The sequence below is a fragment of the Ochotona princeps genome, chromosome 11, assembly GCF_030435755.1.
Source record: "Ochotona princeps isolate mOchPri1 chromosome 11, mOchPri1.hap1, whole genome shotgun sequence".
Taxonomy (NCBI): Eukaryota; Metazoa; Chordata; class Mammalia; order Lagomorpha; family Ochotonidae; genus Ochotona; species Ochotona princeps.
Genome location: NC_080842.1, coordinates 40,004,865 through 40,025,466, shown reverse-complemented (window position 1 = coordinate 40,025,466; position 20,602 = coordinate 40,004,865). Strand labels below are relative to the sequence as shown.

The 20,602-nt window shown below is 40.1% G+C and overlaps 1 protein-coding gene across 2 annotated transcripts in view; it reads right to left on the bottom strand.

Moving 5' to 3' along the window:
- ELP3 (elongator acetyltransferase complex subunit 3) overlaps positions 1 to 20,602 on the bottom strand; it is a 114,263-nt gene that overhangs the window by 19,160 nt on the left and 74,501 nt on the right. For both annotated transcript variants that reach the window (XM_058670061.1, XM_058670062.1), the window contains exons 11-14: positions 15,469 to 15,559; positions 12,931 to 12,996; positions 11,318 to 11,545; positions 9,336 to 9,417 (exon numbers count right to left, since the gene is read on the bottom strand). In XM_058670061.1, coding sequence (XP_058526044.1) covers positions 9,336 to 9,417; positions 11,318 to 11,545; positions 12,931 to 12,996; positions 15,469 to 15,559 — 467 coding nt within the window. The remainder of the gene's footprint in view (positions 1 to 9,335; positions 9,418 to 11,317; positions 11,546 to 12,930; positions 12,997 to 15,468; positions 15,560 to 20,602) is intronic.

The window sequence follows — 20,602 nt, the reverse complement described above, 5'->3', positions numbered from 1 at the left end:
TTATTCTGCTATTCTCTCCTTTTTCACTCTGTTCTGACCCACTGTGGACTAACTGCTCTGAACTAACTACTAATTACCATGTCTGCCCCCACGTTTGTCCACTGTTAAGTTTTATGTGTGGTTTCTATCACTATCTGGCTATGTGGATCTTCCACATTGCCTAATCCTTCATATGCTCTGTGCCTTTTCGCTCCTTCAGGAAGAGTGCTGCACTAGGTATTTAACATCCTTACCAATGAGGTGTTCAGTCTCCATGCAGTAACCTCTGCTTACATATGACAAAAAAAATTCTGTCTCCTCTGACCACTGAGAAATTTGCTGTCTCTGTGGCACATGGCTACCCTTATACTCCTGGTTTTAACACCAAAATGCCCCTGACATTACCAAGTTACTCTGTGGTTCTTTTTCTTTTGTCATTTGTGGTCATCACCCACATCTATGTCAATGTCCAGAATGGGGAGTCAGGAGGTAGTCTCTTGGGACATGACTGAACATGGATGCAAGGAATATTCCATTTGAGAGTTTTCAGTAGCCTTCAAAAGAATAAAGCACTAGCCTCCCCTTCACCTGATAACTTTCAGGATTATTTAGTAGTCATGCCAAACCACTAAGGCTGGACTTGCAGTGCCAAGAATGCTACTGTCTTGCTAAAAAGTTAAAAAGTGAAGGGAATGTATTTGATATCTGGAAATATCAAGTATGAATTGTTAAATAGGCGGCTCCCTGAGATAGATGGAACACCAAAAACTGCAGTTAAGTTCCTGGATACCAGATGCAACTTGATCCATGGAGCCATTACTGGCCCTAACCAATCCTCAACTGTGACTCAGCAGTATATATCTGGATGGCCCTTCCTCATTGGTTTGGCAATGCCCTTGCTAAGGAACTTAGCGCAAATGAAAGAAAACAATCCTTTTAGGGTATGTTGATCATGTTCCTTCTGTAGTCCTCCTAAGGACGACTCATAAGAACACCACTCAGGCCTTAGATTCTGGTTTTTTTTTTCAGGGGTGGGGAAGGAGAACAAAAAGTTTTCCTGAAGTAGTCCACCGGATACATCCCGATCCTAGCAAACTGTCTTCTCACTCAATCTAAAGGAAGACGCACTGCATGTATGCCATCAGAAAGAAATGGCTAAGAACATTCCTAGGAATGGCAAAATTCTGAAAGAGCTGGATTCCAGCATTTGGGTTGTTAGACAAACTTCTGTATGAAACTCAAATGGGTCCGGATATTGATCCACTTACGTGAATAGGAAAATGAGATCTTTCAAAAGATTACAGGTTCTCTAACAATGGCCTCTGCACTGAAGATGCCTAAGTGAGACAAGACCTTTACCCTATCATTGAGAGCCATGAGCTAATCCTAGACGTACTTTCAAAAGTTGAGCCCGCTTCTGTGACCAGTGATCTACTTTTCTAAACAGCTAAAAAAATCGCCTGGTTGAAGGCTGTTGCTGATACTACAGCTTTGATGAGGAAACTATCAAATTGACTGAAGACCAGCCTCTTAAGTTCAAATTAGGAACAGAAGCCCTAATTTAAACAGTCTCTGCATTTTTTGAGGAAAAGCACTACATTCTATATAAAGAAAGCTACCTGATCCTGTACAAAAGAACTGACAGTACATCAAACCACCTCTCCTCATGGTTCCCATATGAAGTTGAAGACAATACCCTGGTGAAGATTTTCAGACAGACTTCTTTAACAATGTACCCACAAAATGTTTCACTTCCCTGACATGCTTCTCCTATCTTTTCTTCTCTTTCTTGGGAAACTGTCGCTAGCAGGAAAATGTCCTGTAAAACTTTTCTATCATAACAGCAAAGCAGAAAACGTTACTATAAACTATAATGCTGCTTTGGAAAGTCTGTTCGCTCCCTTGGCTAATTCCTGCCCAGATTGTTGGCCAGGTCCTATAGCAACTACAAAACTCTTTGGATTCCCTAAAGTGGCCACGGACAACTGACTAGCCTAGCTTACCCCTGGAAGACCAGGGTGGTGTACTGCAGTGATTGGTAAACCTGCTGACACAGATTATCAACAGCAGGTTTACGAAAAAAGATTTTAAAAGGATTTATGTTCAAACGAAGTGGGTCCATGATTTTGGTAAAGAAAGTCCTTCAGCTTCCATTCCCTGGAAAGTCACAAAAAGTGATCTGTTTTTTGTTTTGTTTTGTTTTTAGTTCTTACTCTTGCTCCTCTTTGGCCCACACATCCTCACTCATCCAAACTGTCAAATTGGCTTCTTCCAGAATTCAACAGTTTCATGTAAAAATGATGGTCATGTAGGGATTACAGCAATTACCAACAACTGCTGCTGAACTTTTACCTCCAATAGAACCTTTAGATCTGCCAGCAAGGGATTTTTGTTCCCTGGCTAGGCAAAGATTATAGTCTGATGCAACATGAAGAAAGTGACAGAGATAGACCTTCTACCCTGATTTCCCATAAAGGTTAAAGGATGAAAAATCTGTAAGAAGAGGCAAAGATGACATAGGTAAAGAGGCATTAAGGACCTCCCTGTATACCAAGAAGGACTGAAAGTTGCCAGTCCCTCCATGCAGCTTCACCCAACTCTGCCCTCCTGCATAGTGGAAAACTGCAAAAATCCAAACTTGGAATTGGTACTTGTTAAAAATAATCAGCATGGTAGTCAGCTTTGTCCCATGACAATTTTTAGCTAATTAGATGGTTACTGTAATAACATGATGATGACTGACACTTCTATCCCCATCATGTACCTGATGCCATGGTATTTCCAAGGTTTCCAAAAAATGGCAAGGAAATGGGTGGTATTCAAGCCCCATCCAAACTCCACTCCTTACAACTTTTCTATTACATCATCCCACTATGCCTCCAGGTTATAAAGAGACAGGCTTGAACTTCACTGAGTATGTCTACACTCAAGTGTGCACTTTGATTTTGCATGAAAAATAAATTCTGTTTCTCTGCTGACTTTACCTACCTCTTGTCCTCAAATTCCTTCTTGTGTCTGAGACAAGAACCTTAACCAAACTGGTTCAGGAGTTTTCTTGAATCCCCAAATTTAAATGCTCCAAAAATCCTAGTATCTTGGTTGCTTTTAAGAAGTCAGTGCCAATATTTTCTAGCATTATTTAGTAACAGCTGTCAAATAATAGGGAAACCATCTGCCAGATCTCTACCTCTAGTACATCTAAACCAGAAAAGCTTCATCAAACTGACTGGACTAAGGAAGTCAATTATTTAGAGAGCAGAACTTATTAACATGAAAGTTACACTGAGAAGAAATTAACATTGCAACAAACTGTTAAAAATGGACTTGTGATAGGCAGGTGCAAAGGGAGTCTTGCAGAGGGGATCAGTTTTTGAAGAGGATTTCCCTCCTCTGGCAAAAGCAAAATCTCAAGAGGCGGCCAACTTTATAAGACTGAAATGATAGAAACTCAAGTGATTTACTCAAGAATATTTGAAATGTGCACTATTATAGACATGTGACTCCATGGAAGGGATTGTCTAATGTACTTGATATGTACAGTACTGCATATTACATGTGGCAAAAACAAAGTCACATGTAATCACTGTTACAATAAAATAGGTCTTTCCTCCTTAGGAGCACCCTCCTGTCACACTGGCAGGAGACATCCCTCTCTCAAATAAATATTACTTTGCCACTGGAAAAAACAATAATAAAACAAAACAGAAATATACAGAACCAAGAAAATGTATATTTAGCTATGGATATTTAGGAATAATTTATCAAAGATATAAATGGTGTAGGGGCTGGTATTGTGGTCTAGTGAGTAAAACCACAGCCTGTGATACTTTCTACATGAGTGTTAAGCCAGTTCAAGTCTCACTTCTGATGCAGCTTCCTGCTATGGCCTGGGAAGGCAGCAGAAGATGGCCCACGTGCTTGGGTTCTTGTCATCTATGTGGGAAACTCAGTTGAAGCTTCTGGCTCCAGCTTGGCCCAGTACTGGATGTTGTGACCATCTGGGGAGTAAACCAATGGGCCTCTCTCTCTTTCTCTGTGTAACCCTTTCAAATAAATAGAAAAGTCTTTATAAAATATACACAAATGCTATAAAGGCTTGAAGGAGAGAGTATTAAAGAGCAAACAATCTTTCCCTGACCCTTATGAGAGGTCCTATATTAACCCACTCACATGTGGCACAGGCTGGTTTGCATTTGGCAGCATTCTAGTGTCCGTTAGCAAACAGCTAAGCCATAATAAAAAGTTTTTGGAGGCATCTTGGTAAAGATTGTGAGTTCATTAACAGACAGACCTAGTTACAAATGCCCTCCTCTTTTCAACCAGATTAATGCAAAGAATAAAACAACCTTCACCTGAACCCAAAGAAGATGTAGTAGAGTCTGGATGCAGGCAGAGCTCCTGGGGTTTTGGAAGTAAATTTTAGTCATCTGTAGTTCGAGGAAACAAAACAACTGCTATTTTCTGCAAACATGTGATTTTATTAATCAGTGGTTTTGGGTATAAGACCACTAATTTCATTCCTAGGAAGCCAAACTGGATTTGAAAAGGCCCAGGTACAGTAGGTTTTTGATTACTGGGGACTGAAGACACAGCTACAGGGTCACAGAACTGAGTATCACGATTAAGAATGATCTCATCTCCACAATGACTCGTTTAATAATCCTATATTTAAATACTTCTCCCCTTCCTTCTTTGGCTTCTTAACAGATTTAAAGAAGATGGCTGTCAGCCTGTGACTTCAATGGTTTTTGTCATCATTTCCTCATTTCTCACCATCATTGTGTGATCTATCAACCTTGGACAATTCTTGGCCAATGGCCATATTAATTTTCTACTTGAAAGAACACAAATAGAATACTGCTTATGACGAAGGTAGTAGGGGGAGCTCAGGGAATAGCTGTTCATCTTACTGCATAGTAATTAGCTTAGCAAACTGAAACAGTAACATGATTAAATCTGATCCCTAACCAAAATGGCCAAGAGAGAAATCATTCTGTTGGAGGTGTTAAATGGCTTCTTAAATAGTGGCTATCAACAGATACTTGCCCTTTTGGAAATGGTACCAGCAGTGTGACATCAGAAATCTCGTTTCCATGGTGATTATTAGTTATGGCATTTCACATGTTATGGCTAACATCTATGGTATAATTCCTTGCATTTCACATCATAAGATAGGGAAGAGAAAAAGTATCTTAATATTTTAAAAGATAACATCAAAGTAGGTAAACATCAATGTTATTAAGTAAATACAACCTATTTATGTTAAATAGATGACAATGACAGAAGATGTAGAAGTGAGTTGGTTAAGATTAAAACACTTGGACTTAATAGGGATTAATTACTTATACACTCAGTAGCAATGACCTGTTATTTCCTGCCCACACATCATTTAATATACTGGTTGTTCTTATAACACTAATTTACCTATTTTTTGTTTGTCTGTAAAAGAAACAATTTTCTTATTCTGAATGATTAATCCTGAGGTGAAAATGGAGTTGCTTGCCTAACCCAATATGAACATTTTTGGAAGTTAAGGCTTTATCTCATTCTTCTGTTTATCTTCTCAACCAACACACTGAGTGATTTTGATGTTAATGAAGCTAAACATTTCACTTTTGCTCTAATTTTCAAGCCTATAATTGATACTTAACTATGAAAACCCAATTTACTAAGAAATGCATATATACTTCAAAAAATAGAATAAACTTAATAAAATTCTAGCTTAATTTTGACAAATTTTATTTTTAATAGGGAAAAAGAATAACCTTTCTGAGTAGAGATTTAAATCTACTATTTAGTTAACAATATTGTCTAGAAGCAGAACCCAAAATTGTATATCCAAGTAACAGAAAAAAAACTGTTAGGGAGGTGAAAGGAATTATAATGAATTGATTGTAATTTTTGAAAGAAGTTCTACAAAAATCCATTACTTTTATTGTCAAGAGTAACCAAAATGATAAATGCTTCTGTCTCTCCTTTACTCAAGCTACTAGTTATGCAAGGACAAAATATCTAGGCCAGCACTGTCACATACCCCTGTGTATGACTCATACACAAACCTAGAGACCCAGAGCAATTATGGAATTACAAAACCAGGAGAAGGTCAAAAAAGAACGCAAGGCATTTGGATCACAAGGTATCTACAAATCATGGATAGGATTAACTATGAGAAGATTTATCATCATTATTTTCATGATCAAACACCCAATCTACAGTGAGATCAAAATCAATTTTACTACTGAAATTAAGGCTTTGAATATGCTGTTAGAAAATTATCTAGTTAAATTGTAACCAGTAAAACATAATCCATGTTGAGAAGTAAAGAAGGTAAGATTCTAAGAGGAAGAATTCTGGACAGTGTTGTTAAGGATAACCTACTCCAGTTGTTTTTAATATAGATATAAAGTCCATGGAGATCAAATAAAATCTTTTTAGAGCACAAGGAGAGCTGCTTAGGAGGGTGGGAATGGAATCCTGGCACCTGCCAGGGCCTCTTAGATATCACATCAAGTGAAATACTCTTAATGAAAATGCAGCTCCCACAAACCCCAACATTATTGTAAAGGATTTCTTATTTTAAGGATCAGTTTACAGAGAACCAGCACCTTTGACTCTTCACAAAAAAACAAAGCACAAGCACACACACACAGCATATGCACACACAAGTCAGAAAAAAAAATAATGAACATATAAGGGGAAAAAAACCCACATTAAATCCATGCTATAATTTGCAACTGCCCTCCCTCCATGCAGTGCTGGGTAAAAGTGTTTGATTTGGAAACTTAAATATAGCAGCAACAAATTACTTAATTACAGAAGGAACATGCATCATTCACAGCGCAAAGAAGGGTGACCAGAGCTCAAGTCAAACAAGTCAAGGCCTGTGGTGGCTCCCCTGTGGGGAGCAGTGGGGCTCCCAGGTTGGAGGGACAGGACTGGCAACTCTTAACATCTTCTTCCTCTTGAAGAAGTCATTCTAGTTCCAGGACAGCATTCTAGGACTGTTCCCATGGAAACTACTGGCCAAAAGAAAGCTTTTCAAAAATCTAGTGACCTGTGTATCTGCAGACAAGCAGAAAGGCTTTTACATATTACTTTGAGGAAGTCTCTGGTTATTTTAGAAATTCTACATGCAGATGATCTGAAATAGAGCTATTATTTACATTATGATAAAAAGCTGGAAAGAGGACAGATGCTGATTTCCATTTAGAAAGACACCCTGCTCATAAAGAGTAGAAAGCAAGGCTCTTAGGAGTGACCAGATAGGACCTCAGGCAAGTTAAAAGCCCTCTCTGCATGTAACAGTTCTAAAAAGAGATAGATATCATTAAGCCAAAGAGACAATGTCTAGTACCAATGGAATATGGGTGCTCCCAAGTTTTAAAATTTATTAGGTTCTCATAGACACCAAAAAATCATGTGATTGTGTATCTGACATTGGGAATGCAGCACAGCCAGGGCCAGAGAACAGCCATCACTTTAATGATGAGGAAGAGAAGATGATATTTGGAAAAGCATACGAAAACCTTGCTACTCACAGTGTGGCCTCAATCAGTGATAGGTTTCACCTGGGAATTGGTAAGTCATATGGACTCCCAAGACCCCAATGATCCAGACTGCATTTTAATAAGATTTCCAGGTGATCTTTAAGCACATTAGTTTGAGAGGTACTTTCCAGAAAACACCAAGAGGGCTCTCACATAAAGGACCACTGAATGGCAGGTGCCATTGTGAACAAAAGGTGTTATCAATGCAAGTCAGTATGGCACTTTCCTGGTACCTCTGCTCAATCGCCAATTAAATAGTTGTAAGGCAAGTATTTTTATAACAGATGTCAGTACTAAGCACATGAGCCTCATATAGTTAACTCTTTTTTATGAAACTAAAGATAATGGAGAAAAACTAAGTAGTTAGACGTGTTACATGCTTTATTCATCTGTCTGCATGTCAAAATTCACAATTACACAAAATGCTTAAGAAAGCCCACATCACTGTGTTTTCCTAATTATAAACCTGAAACCTGAGAATGGATACTAATTTACTGATAAGGAACAGTTTGTATTTTTTTTAAACTACATTTCTACTTATGTTGTCAGGAAAGAATATTTCTCAGCTTTAGGAATGTGGCAGTCTAATGACAAAAGAAGCAAATGCTAGACGAAAAATAACCTAAATGTTGATCCTGCCTTTTATCACATTGGTTCCTAGTAGACAGAACGCATTCTATAAAGATCTCATATTGAAGAACAGGAAAGGAAGGGAGTACACAGCATTTCCCATTGAATTCACGACAGAATTTCCTTTTCATGGCTACTTCTCCAGTTCTCTGAGGTCCTAGACAAGGAGTGGGAAGCTTGTTACAAAGACAGGGTTAAGGAACCACACTCACTCCCCCTAAACACTGTACCTTGGCACAGAAAATATTTTAACCTAAAGCAATCTGAGGGATAGCAGGAAGGATTCTTTCTGGGCCCTTATTCTCTGAAACAAATTGTAAGATCCTCAGTAAGAGGTGCCCTACCTACACCTGGAGGACAGTGACACTGTTGTCTCTAAGGATGGACACATGCAAGAGGAATCTGGATGAACAGAATCTCCTAAATGTCTCCCTATGTGTTATTACCCTCAGCTCATACTCCTTTAACCTATTCTAGTTTTCCACAACTTTCCACACTTTATCAAACACAGACTAAAATATTCGGTTCAACTTGCTTCTTTGAGCCTTAATTTCTTTACAGAGGTTCCCATGTTCTGTCAAATTTGTATCCAATAAATATCTATTGCTTTTCTCCTTCATCTGATTTGCCCAGTTTCACTGTCAGACCTAGCCAGCGACCCTAACAGGATTGAGAAAAACCTTTTCTGCCCCATCCCCTCCCAAAGAGGAGAAAGCTCCTCTCCAAGAACAGTTACTAGGAACAATATTTAAGGAACAAGAAGTCTGCCTTATACAGCAATAATACTTATGAACAGCAACGGTGATAATCAGTGATAACTGGTTTTCATTTTCCTTGGATCACTATCATAAAGTTCCAATATCCAAAAGTTACTGGGCACAAAGCACAAGAGACTTATCTATGAAGGCCAATGTGAAGAAGGCAGGCAGTGAAGAAGAAAGGATATGGATTATTATTCCTGCCATTCTCAGAAACACAGCACAACTCTGAAAGCTCTTGTTCACTCAACTGCTGTCATGAATTTTATTTATGTTTGAGCACAAGTCCCTCACCAGTCAGCTTGGCACAATTCTGAACATAACATTCCTAGGTAGGTGTAAGAGAGTGGTGAGTTAGTTTCTACCATGTTACCAACTTCAAAATGTGAATGAATCATGAACTTCAGCCTCCCCCAGTTACCTGATATAACAGCTATTTTCCCAGATCCATGTTCTTCTCGAGCTATTCTTTCTGCTTCCTCCATCAGCAGCATGCCAAATCCCTGCAAGGAGACACGGAGGAGGTTGGCGGATTAAGACTGGATGGCAGTCCATTAAGAAGGACTCGTAAAACAAGGTTATAATTTAGTAATTGCTAAATTTGCTAAAATAAGAAGGACAAAAACCCATTTGTCGGAGTAAAGAAAAATCATCCAATTATATCAAAAGTACACTGTAGCAGACTGGTAAAAAAGGTATAACCTTCCATCAAAAGGTATTTTGTGAATGACATAACCCAGTCACAGCAAGCGGTAATACTCTCTGCTTTTTGTCTCTTCTTAGATAAGCTCTAGGTGATGTCTCAGGGATTCAAGTCTGCAGCCATAAGTCCTTCATTAGAGGCATTCCTCTTGCTTTAAAAGGGTTTGGGAAACAGGTAAGATTTCTAAGTTATCAATTCTGAGGCCCATCCTGTCTCCACCACTCCATACATTATCAAAAGCCTTTAAAATGGGACAAAATGAAGGGTGTGACTTCAGTAAGGGGAGTTGAATTCTATTAGTTCGTCAATTATATGAAGCTCAGGTAGGTCAAGGTGGAGTTTAACACTGGGCCAGAATCACTTCTTACTTCTCCAGTACACTTCCTGAAGGATATGTGCCAGTGAAAGTGTAGAATAAAATGGTTATTTACAGCCTGGCTTAATTTATAACATTAACATGGGACTGAAACAAACAGCTCTATTCTAAGGCAAGTTATAGAATAGGCTTTTAAGGCTTCTGAATTTAAACAAACTAACTGAGAACATGAGCTCCTTGTATTATCAGTTCTAACTAGGTAATCAATCAATTAAATAAGACCATATAAGGGCATCAAAATTAGAAGGAAACTGAAGATTTGGGGAATTGGTAAAGTCAAATGATAACCAAAATTTCCATAAAAATGAACAAGTGCCCATTATAATTAATATTACAGATGGATCCACAGCAGGCCCATTCTGTTCATTTGGCTCAACTTATATAATTCATCTTTTAAAATTTATTTATTTTCACTTTATTTGAAAGGCAGAGTGACAAAGATCTTCCATTTACTAATTTCATCCCTCAAATACCTGCAAAAGCCAGGAGCTTGGAACTCTATCCAGATCTCTTACATGAGTGGTGGGGATCCAAATATTTGAGCCAAAATCTGCTGCCTCCCACAGAGTGCATCAGCAGAAAGCTGGGTGGGAACTGGAAAAGCTGGGATTCGAACCCAGAACTCACACAAGAGGTGTGGCTATTCCAAGTGGCAACCTCACTGCTGCACCAATCGTCTGTCCCTACAATTCCTTCTTTTTCGTCTATATACACAAAAACTTGTGTAAGGTGGCTGTTAAAAACAAAAACACAAGATTTTTGAAATTACAGATATAAAATATATATACATAGCTGGAGTTACACAGAGAAAGAGGGAAAGAGAATGATCTTCCATCCACTGGTTTACTGCCCACATGGTCCCAACAGCGAGAGTTGGGCCAGCTTCAGCTTGGAGCCGAACACTTCTTCCAGGTCTAGCATATGGGTGGCAGGTGCCCAAATACTCGGACCATTTTCTGCTCATTTTCCCTGGCAGAAGTGCAGCAGGCAGGACATGAACTGGCACCCATATGGAGTGCTGTCACTATAGGTGACTTTACTGACTGTACCCTAATGCCAGCCTCAGTTTTGACTTTGAAACAATAATTTCATATGTTTCAATTGGGTATGTTCCACTTGACTGAATGTCAGTTTGTCTCCCTCCTCATTTTTCATTCCCCATTGTGAACTGTGCAGTGTGGAGAAACTCGGTTCCCTTGTGTTTTGCCTCCTTTTCCCCTTGCCTGCCCATCTGACCCCTTCATACCTTCCTCATCCCATTCATTTTCTCTTTTCCTATTTTTGGTAATTTCTTAATTCTGAGTCAGATAGAAATGGAAGGTACCTGATGTTGAAATTTAGTAGGATCTCGGCTGCTCACAGGGACTACACTTCCATATACGTGTAGCTCTCGGACTATGGAAACTCCTCCACCCAATTCAAAACGGAAGGTTTCCTCAGAACATTTTCGTAATCGTAGGAGGCCAATCAAAATATCTTGATCTGGGTCTTCGTATGATAAGAATGTTTCCCAGCCACCATTTGCAACATAATCTCTTCTTACCAACTCAACCTATTTAATAAAAAGCCAGAAGAAAATGTTTTTCAAAATTAGTTCAGACTCTTACAAAAGGAAAGGCATTACAATTCTACAAATATTTGAACATCATTATCCTTGAGGTTCTCTTATAGCTATTCAGTTCTGTAAATGCTTCTACATATTTAAACCTTTGACTCTTGAGGAACAATCTGAGACAGAATTACAAATCATACGTAGCTCTTGAGAGTTTTGCCCTTAAGCTGTCAGGTGCTCAATAGTTCATTTTCTAGCCTTATTTCCCCCACAAATATCTTTAAAAAAAAAAAAAAAAAAACCAAATGTGACTCTCGCCACTTACCCTTTGACAGGATTTTAAGCAAGTGTGACATCATATAGGGCTCTTACAATACATGCTTATTTAGGAGATAAAAATATGAAAAGAAAATTCAATCTCTGGAGAGTCAACTTTTGGGGAAAAGCATTTATGGTAGCAACCTAAAACCTTCTGATTCTTCATTTCATTTAACAAATGGCCCTTGCACTTTGCATACTTATAAATATGTAACAGTATACTGAAAAACTTGCATAGTTCTACAGTTACTTCCAAACACATTCTGTAACAGGACAGAATATATTCAATGAGGTGAAAAATTCAAACCAATAGTTATATTTCACACTAACTTTCCATTTGCTAAATAACTAAATAATGAAAATACTAAGAATTTGGCAAAATTATGAAGTGTTGGGTCTTTTTCTTTCACAAGGTCCTTTGTGTGAAAAATGTCAAGCAGAGATGATCATTCAGCATCTGAGATGGGCTCCACATCATTTAAAGCTCATACATCTGGCACACAGCTGGACATTATAGATGAATGCAAGAGAGTTAATTCGTGACACACATTGAATGCTTTAGGACATTATACCCAATTTTTGAGGAACTCTGGATGGTAAAAGTCAATCTTTTCATCTGATTTTCACCAACAGGCAACAGTTTTTCAGATGCACACAAAAAGATAAGCCTATCACACATCATGTTCTCTCTGTAGGTAGCCACTTAGTTGCATCTGGCAATTTACAGTTGAATTAATTATAATAAAACCTAAGTTGCCAAGACAGTATTTGTACCAGCCACATTTCAAGTGGCAACAGTAACGAGCTACTAGTGTCTACCTTGGTGGATGGCTTGAATGACTGGACATTTCCAACACCAAGGAGTTCTGTAGGACAGTGCTGCTCCAGGAAGATGTTCAGACTGGGTTTTACCAACCTGGCTCTTCTATCACTCAGTCACCTCCCTTTGGCTTTCCTGCCTTGGAATTTATATCCAATCTTCAATACTTTCTACTTTGAGTTATATCAGGATTGGCAAACCCAACCAAGTTCAGCACCCAAGCGCTCCAGAAAATATAAAAACTCACCTGGTATGGCCGTACTTTGTGATGAATTTCTTGTATTCCAACTTCTCTGGTTCTCACATCTCGACACTGCCAAAAAGAAAGGGGTAAAGAGGAATCAAACATAAGACTGGTAACTAATTCAACTGTTATTTAAACCTCTTCACCAAATTCCAGGCTCAAAATTAAATATGGTTCAACCTATCTGCAGCATGATGACTAAAAAAAAAAAAAAAAAAATTAAGTATGAACACAATTTACCATGCCTTTAAAAAACAAATTATCTTTAATAAGAAGATCCTATCATTATAAAAACTAAGGTTATTTCCAAGTCCCAGGAACTACACTCAAGAAAGTAAGTATTTTACTGATATAAATTCCATGAACTACAGCAAACAAAAATTGCAGAGTAAACAAAGATCACATCTCTTTCATTATTATTCTAGTGACCGCAAATGCTGTAGTTACCTACAGCAGCTCTGACAAGCAGCTTACATATGAGCACATTATACTTACATACTCTCAGTGGAACCTTACCAATTGGGTCCTTTTTCTTTCTGGCGTGCTTTTAAAAGCAAAAACTGATGTGTGGTTACCTTATGATAAAAAAGATACTGACTATGGGAACTAGATGTCTTCACTATCATTGAGTTCCACTTAGACCGAATCCCAGTTTTCCTTTAAAATGGACTAGCAATGTTTTTAAAGATGATGGATAGGAAATGAGATTATCAGCATAGCCAAGGCCTAGCAATGACCTCAACACAGGTATTCTCAGAGCTAAAAGGGAATGGACAGCAGGACTACTGCAGACTTCAAGGCACTGCAGGCACAAAACCTTGTTTGTTGCTGCTGTCAATTACTACAAATGTATTTGCTGTTTTTCTAGAACTGAAACTTTTCATCACTGCTTTTTTCTTTTAATTTGGAGGTGATGGTGGCATAAACCAGTAATGTTCACAAAACATCCATTGAACAAACATTTTTCAAACTGATTTTCCCCATGATAAAATTTGAATGAGATGTCTTAGATGAGTCCACAAATACAACATGCAATCTTCACATCAGTCTTTCAAAGTCTGGTCTAAGTGTAAACTGTACATGAGAAAACATGCAAATTAGTGTTGGATAAAATCAAATATTGTGACCACATTTCAACTTCCTGAATCCCAATCTCTGAAGGCAGAGCTAGGAATAAATGCTCTGTCCCATGTACCTTTCCTGACTCATCCCCTTAAAAGTCTTAAGAAGTTTCCAGGCACTGAATTTCAAACCCTATATGACTTAATAATTACTACAGAGACCATCAGATTTCAGATTCCTGAGTTCTCCATACTTTCAGGGGCAGCAGAGGGGAGTGGTTCAGTAAATATTTGTGAACAAATAAGTGGTTTGAAAAGACATGGGGTGGGATACTGTGAGGGAGACTGGTATATATGAGCAAAAGCATTATTTGACAATTTTATTTCATAAACACAATCCTTGGATCTTCAAATAAGTAATTTTCTTTGAAGAATCATACCTTTGTTTTATTTTTTTTAATTTTTTTTAAAGATTTATTTTTATTACAAAGTCAGATATACAGAAAGGAGGAGAGACAGAGAGAAAGATCTTCCATCTGATGACTCACTCCCCAAGTGAGCCGCAATGGCCGGTGCACCACCGATCCGATGCTGGGAACCTGGAACCTCTTCCAGGTCTCCCACACGGGTGCAGAGTCCCAACGCATTGGGCCGTCCTCGACTGCTTTCCCAGGCCACAAGCAGGGAGCTGGACGGGAAGTGGAGCTGCCGGGATTAGAACCGGCGCCCATATGGGATCCCGGGGCTTTCAAGGCAAGGACTTTAGCTGCTAGGCCACGCCGCCGGGCCCACACCTTCGTTTTATAACCTGCTAATCAAGAATTGAATATCCAATACCTCAAAAGAAAAAAAATATTTTTTAAACGGGGGTTGAGTACATAGTAGGCAATATGAGCGTGTAGAAAAACCAACCATGAAATTGAAAGAAAGCAGCGGGTGTTTAGCATAGTGATTAAGCCGTCACTTGGGATACTTGCAGCCACACTAGAATACCAGACCCAGCTCTCCATTTTAGCTTCTTGCTAATGAATATTCTGGGAGATAACAAGTCATTATTCAAATAATTGGGTCCCTGTCACCACCTAGACTACCTCCTGCTTTGACCAGGCCCAGTCCTGGCCTGTTGTAGGCACTTGGGCAGTGAACCAGTGGCTGAGAGCTCTATCTTTTCTTCCACCCTTCCCCCACATAGTCTCTCTGTTTTGCAAACACAACAAATAAATTAAAACATAAGTTTTAAAACTTTGAAAGACCTACCACCTTGGGTAGAGGGCAGCAGGAGATACAGGGATAGAATACAGCCCTTGCTACCACTGGCTTCACCTTCAATATGTTACAGAGAAGAATGCCCCCACGAGATGGAAGCTTTCCCCCTAGACTTGTGAGATCAGTCCGTAAGTGCGGCAGTACCAGAGACATCTGTGTTTCAGACTATTTTCATTCTGAACATTAACGGTCTGACAGCCATATTTTCTCTTACCTGTATTCCAAGGTCTTTCATTCTTGCAAATGCTAGCTCTCTCAAATTGCCATGCTCCACTCCTGAGCTGACCAAGGGCATGGGAATATCTCTGAAAGGGAAAATACATCAGCTGTTGCAAAACACAAATCATTCTCAGCAGCAGTAAAGCAGGGATATTTATAAAAGGAAAAAAAGGAAGAAAAAAAACACCCATGAAACACACCAGGAAAGCAGAGGCTGGAATTCCGGCCAGGAAACAATGCCTCTGTTTTCCCACCTATGAAATTATGACGTTCATCAAATTCTTGAAGTTTTCTTTCAGACACCTGATGGAAGTCACTTTCTAAGATTATAAAGCACAAAGTAAATACCCAAAGGTCCAATAATCATTAGTAAGAACTTTTGACAGGAGAAACATCTGCACTACATAAAACTAGAATTTTTTTTTTGAAAAAAGGTGTTTGTTTAACAAGCAGAAGGAACTATTCCTATTACTGCACTGCTTAACAGTTTACAAATGATTTCCTATACAGTTGCTGAATTAAGATAACAAAGCAGCTCACTCCAAACACTGGCTTAGCCAACAACTGGTTTCAAGTAACACATTTCCCCCTCTCATTTCCAAAAATCTAAATTAGAAATGATCCTGCATTAGAAGAATAATTGCTTAGCTAAACAAGAGATAAAAGTTTATCTCCTCACATTAATACAGGAAAAAGTACACCAAGAGACTTCAATCAATGCTGAAGTTAAAAATTCCGTGTTAGTAGGGCCCAGCGGCATGGCCTAGCAGCTAAAGTCCTCGCCTTGAAAGCCCCGGGATCCCATATGGGCGCCAGTTCTAATCCCGGCAGCTCCACTTCCCATCCAGCTCCCTGCTTGTGGCCTGGGAAAGCAGTCGAGGACGGCCCAAAGCATTGGGACCCTGCACCCGTGTGGGAGACCCAGAGGAGGTTCCTGGTTCCTGGCATCAGATCGGTGGTGCACCGGCCGTTGCGGCTCACTTGGGGAGTGAGTCATCAGATGGAAGATCTTTCTCTCTGTCTCTCCTCCTCTCTGTATATCCGGCTTTCCAATAATAATAAATCTTTAAAAAAAAAATTCCACGTTAGTAGCCCCACATCTTGCTACAGACAAAAATCAGTATCTAAATATATAACAGTTAAAACAGAACCTGAAGAATATGCTCAGCACATCTGCTCCTTATTCAGATGAGTTTACAATGCACTTTTGTCTAATACGTGGTGATCAGAAGAAAACTGAAGAATATGCCAATTATCTTTTCTTCTCATTTTGCTTTTCAATCAACTTGTCTTTTCTTTCTCTTTTCATATATCTCTTCACATGATAAAATGCAATTAACTAATTCATCCATGATTTTGGTAAGACATTCTTCACCCAAGGTACCAAAAGTCAGCTGATTAGCATTCAGAGCTGTACATGGCAAGTCTATCAGGCTCTGCAAGCCAGCAGAGTTGTCACAGAGTGAGTGACCTGGATGTTCTGTGACAACTTTCAAAATTAGCACCTGAGATCTACATATAAAAAATAACTTATGGCGCCAAGAAAATCCAATGTGGGGAAGAACCTACTTTAACAAACAGGCAGGGGCAGAACCTCTGTGTCACTAACATCATTATTAAGCTACTTTGCAGGAAATGGAAGCTAAAGGCCTTGATCATAACACAGAGACAGACTAATCCACAGAACTTAATGAAGACTAACTGGTAGAAAATGATGAATATTTATCAATGCTTGAGCATTTCATTGAGCTGTGGACGTGACCATGATGCCCATTTCTAGAAATGAGTTGTTACAGAAGTTGAGCCCACATGAACAAAGACAGGTGGACTTAGTTTCTATACGCACATTAAACTGCATGTTTGGGGCTTACTTAGCAACTAAAGGAGTTAATTCTAAGGAACACCCACTAAAAAAGAAAATGAAAAGAATCAGAGTATACATGAACAGAGGTAAGGAAGTAACAGAGGATTCTGACATGATTCAACAACTGTTCAGCAAAAACTCCCAGGTATACAGGCAAACTTCTTATACTTGGTAAAGAATATCCATAACTCAAATGTTCTGCTAAAATCAGGAATAAGGCAATGACATCCTTTTAACACTCTTTTTAAACATCATACTGGGAGTGGCAGCCAATGCAATAAGCATATTAATTAACAAGAAAGGAAAAAAAAAAGGTCTTTTTGCAAAGGACATGAATGTGTCTATGTAGAAAATTTTCAAAGAAAATTCTCAGAACTAATAAGCAGTTACAACAAGGTTGCAGGATACAAAATTACACCAAAGTCAATCATTTTCCTGAATGCCAGCAATAGGCAAGTAGAGCCTGAAATTGAAAATATATGTAGTTTACATTAGCAGCCCTAAAAAGAAAATATTTTGGTATAAATCTAATAAAATATGTAATCAAGATGAAGAAAACTATAAACTGATAAATTAAATCAAAGAACTAAATAAATGGAGAAATATTCCATGTTCATGGATAGGAAAGCTAAATTCTGTCAGGATATAAGTTCTTCCCAATTTGATCTATAGATTCGATAGAATTCCAATAAAACTCTTGGCAAGTTCCTCTGTGGGTATCAAACTGATGCTAGGGTTTATACCAAGAGGCAAAAGACCCAGAATAGGCATTAGAATATTAAAGGGCAAGAACATTTGTAAATGAGTGTAACATTTACAATAAAGCTACATAATCAAGACAATGTGGTACTTGTGAAAATATAAAACAGATCAATAGAACAGAAAGAAAAGCTCAGAAATAGATCCCCATAAATATGTTCAACTGAGTGCTGACAAAAGGAGCAAAAGCAATACAGTAGATTAAAGACAGCCTTTTCAACATGTGTAGCAATATATGTGTCTATAAAAACCTGGACATTAACATACAAAAAACACCTCAAAATCAAAAACAAAACCTATGGTCCAGACACAGACTTTTCCCCTTTGCAAAGTGGATCGGCATAAAACTATAAAACCAAAATCTAAGATACAGTTTCTACACTAGAATAAAACCTCAATTACTGCATACTGTAATGACGTTTTTCAGATACAGAACCAAATAGTAATCAAAGAAAAAATTAGACCTCATTGAAAGTAAAAACATCTCTATAAATCACAACATCAAGAGAATAAGATAAGCCACAGACTGGAGAAAATATATATAAAAGACACTTCTGTTAAAGCACAATAGTTCACAACAGCCAAAGATCCCTGAAATTCAGAGCTGGTGTTGTTTTGGTACAGTGCATTAAGCTGACACTTGTGAGGCCAGCATCCCATCTTTCTGTTCTGCTTTGAATTTAGTTCCCTGCTAATGAGCCTGGGAAGTGTTTGGGCCTCTGCCACTCAGAGTCCCAGAATAGTTTGGGTCCCAGGATAGAATTTCTGACTTCTGGTTTCAACAGATCAGTCCCAATCAGTGTGATCACTCAGGCAGTGAATCAACAGATGGAAAATCTCCAACTCTCCTTCTCCATCATTTTACCTTTCAAATAAATAAATCTTTTAAAAAAAGAGTTCTAAAACTTCAACAATAAGAAAATAATCTGGTTAAAAAACTGAGGCAGGCCTTTACAGATGAAGATGGCCGACACAGGAGGAAGACTGTGAGGGAGCTCACAGACAGAGAGGGCTAGAACGTGACAAAAGCGTAAGTGGAGCAGCATAGAGCTACAGGGAGAAGAACGTGAAGTTCCCTGGACAGTGTGGAGCCAAAAAAATCCACACAACCCGGAAGAGCAACCAGGGAAAAACAAAACAAAGGGCAGGGAAGACGGCTTTCCACTCCTGACCTGCTGAGTCACCTTTGAGTGCAGCCACTGAGAGCCGCAGTTGACCAGCAGACCTCAGGACCCGTAGACGCTGTGGCCGTGAGGACCAGCAGTGATCAGGACCCGCTGGCACCTGCCCACCCTAGTCGCCAGCACCCACCAGGACCTGCACCCGCTGCAGACATCAGGACCTGAAGTCATCAGGACCCGCTGGCATCCACCCACCCTAGTCGCCAAGCCCCGCCAGGACCTGCACGCGCCTGCGTCCGGTGCAGTCTCCAGGTCCCATCGGGACCCGCCAGGACCTGCACCGGACGCAGTCGCCAGGATACGCACCCGCGGCGAGGGTTCCCACCAGAGGAAGAGGCAGACTGCAAGAACCTGAGGTTTGAATGAGTTGGGTGGGGACAGTGGTGGATCGGAGGCTCCGGGAGTTGGCCCCCCAGGGGCATGCACAGAGCCTGAACACCCTTGGTGCTCATCTCCCCGCCCCTCCCCCCCCCAGACTCCAGCGTCTACGGACACCTGGCGAGTACCTTGAAACTGCCAAAACTGTGTCTGCGAGGTGAGGCACAGTGGTCCTGTGCGCTGAGGAGAAAGGCAAAAGGCACACTGAATACTCCCCTGTGCCTTTGCGGTCTGGCACTCAGCTGGGCGGTGCTATCCCACAGGAACCCAAGCACGCCTCTGGGCTGGGCAGTCCCGTGCTAGCGCTGGGGCGGTCAGTCCCCTGCAAGCGCTGGGGTGGGCGGGCCTGCGCAGGAGGCGCTTCCAGAGAGCACCTGGAACACCCCACGCCCTATAATCCCGTGCTTGGGAGACGTACCAGGAGGGCACTGCGGACCCGCGTGCAGGAGGCGTTCCCAGAGAGCACCTGGAACCTCCACGCCCTGCAGTCCCTGGCACTGGGGACACACCAAAAAAGCACCTAGAATCCTCTGAGCCCTGTGATCCCGCGCACAGGGGGCGCGCACAGAGAGTGCCTTCACTCCCCCACACGCTGTGGTAGCATACCTGTAGGGGACGAGCTGAGAATGCGCTTTGAATCCGCTGGGCCCTGGAAGTGGCGCCCTGAGGTCCAGTGTTCTGGAGACGCACCAAAAGTGCCTTGAAAATTCCCACACCCTGCTACTCCACGCCTGCAGACTCCGATCTCTATGGGATAGTGCTTGGAGACCCCTCAGCACACTGGTGCCTAGGTCTCTCACAAAAGAAACACTAACACAATGGGAAGAAATACCAGAAAAGGTAATGATCCAGATGAGAGAGCCAACACCCCACCAATAAAGGATCAAAAGCCAATGTCGTTTGGGGAGGGGTGGGGAGAATCCCAGTACCTATGAAACTGTGTCACA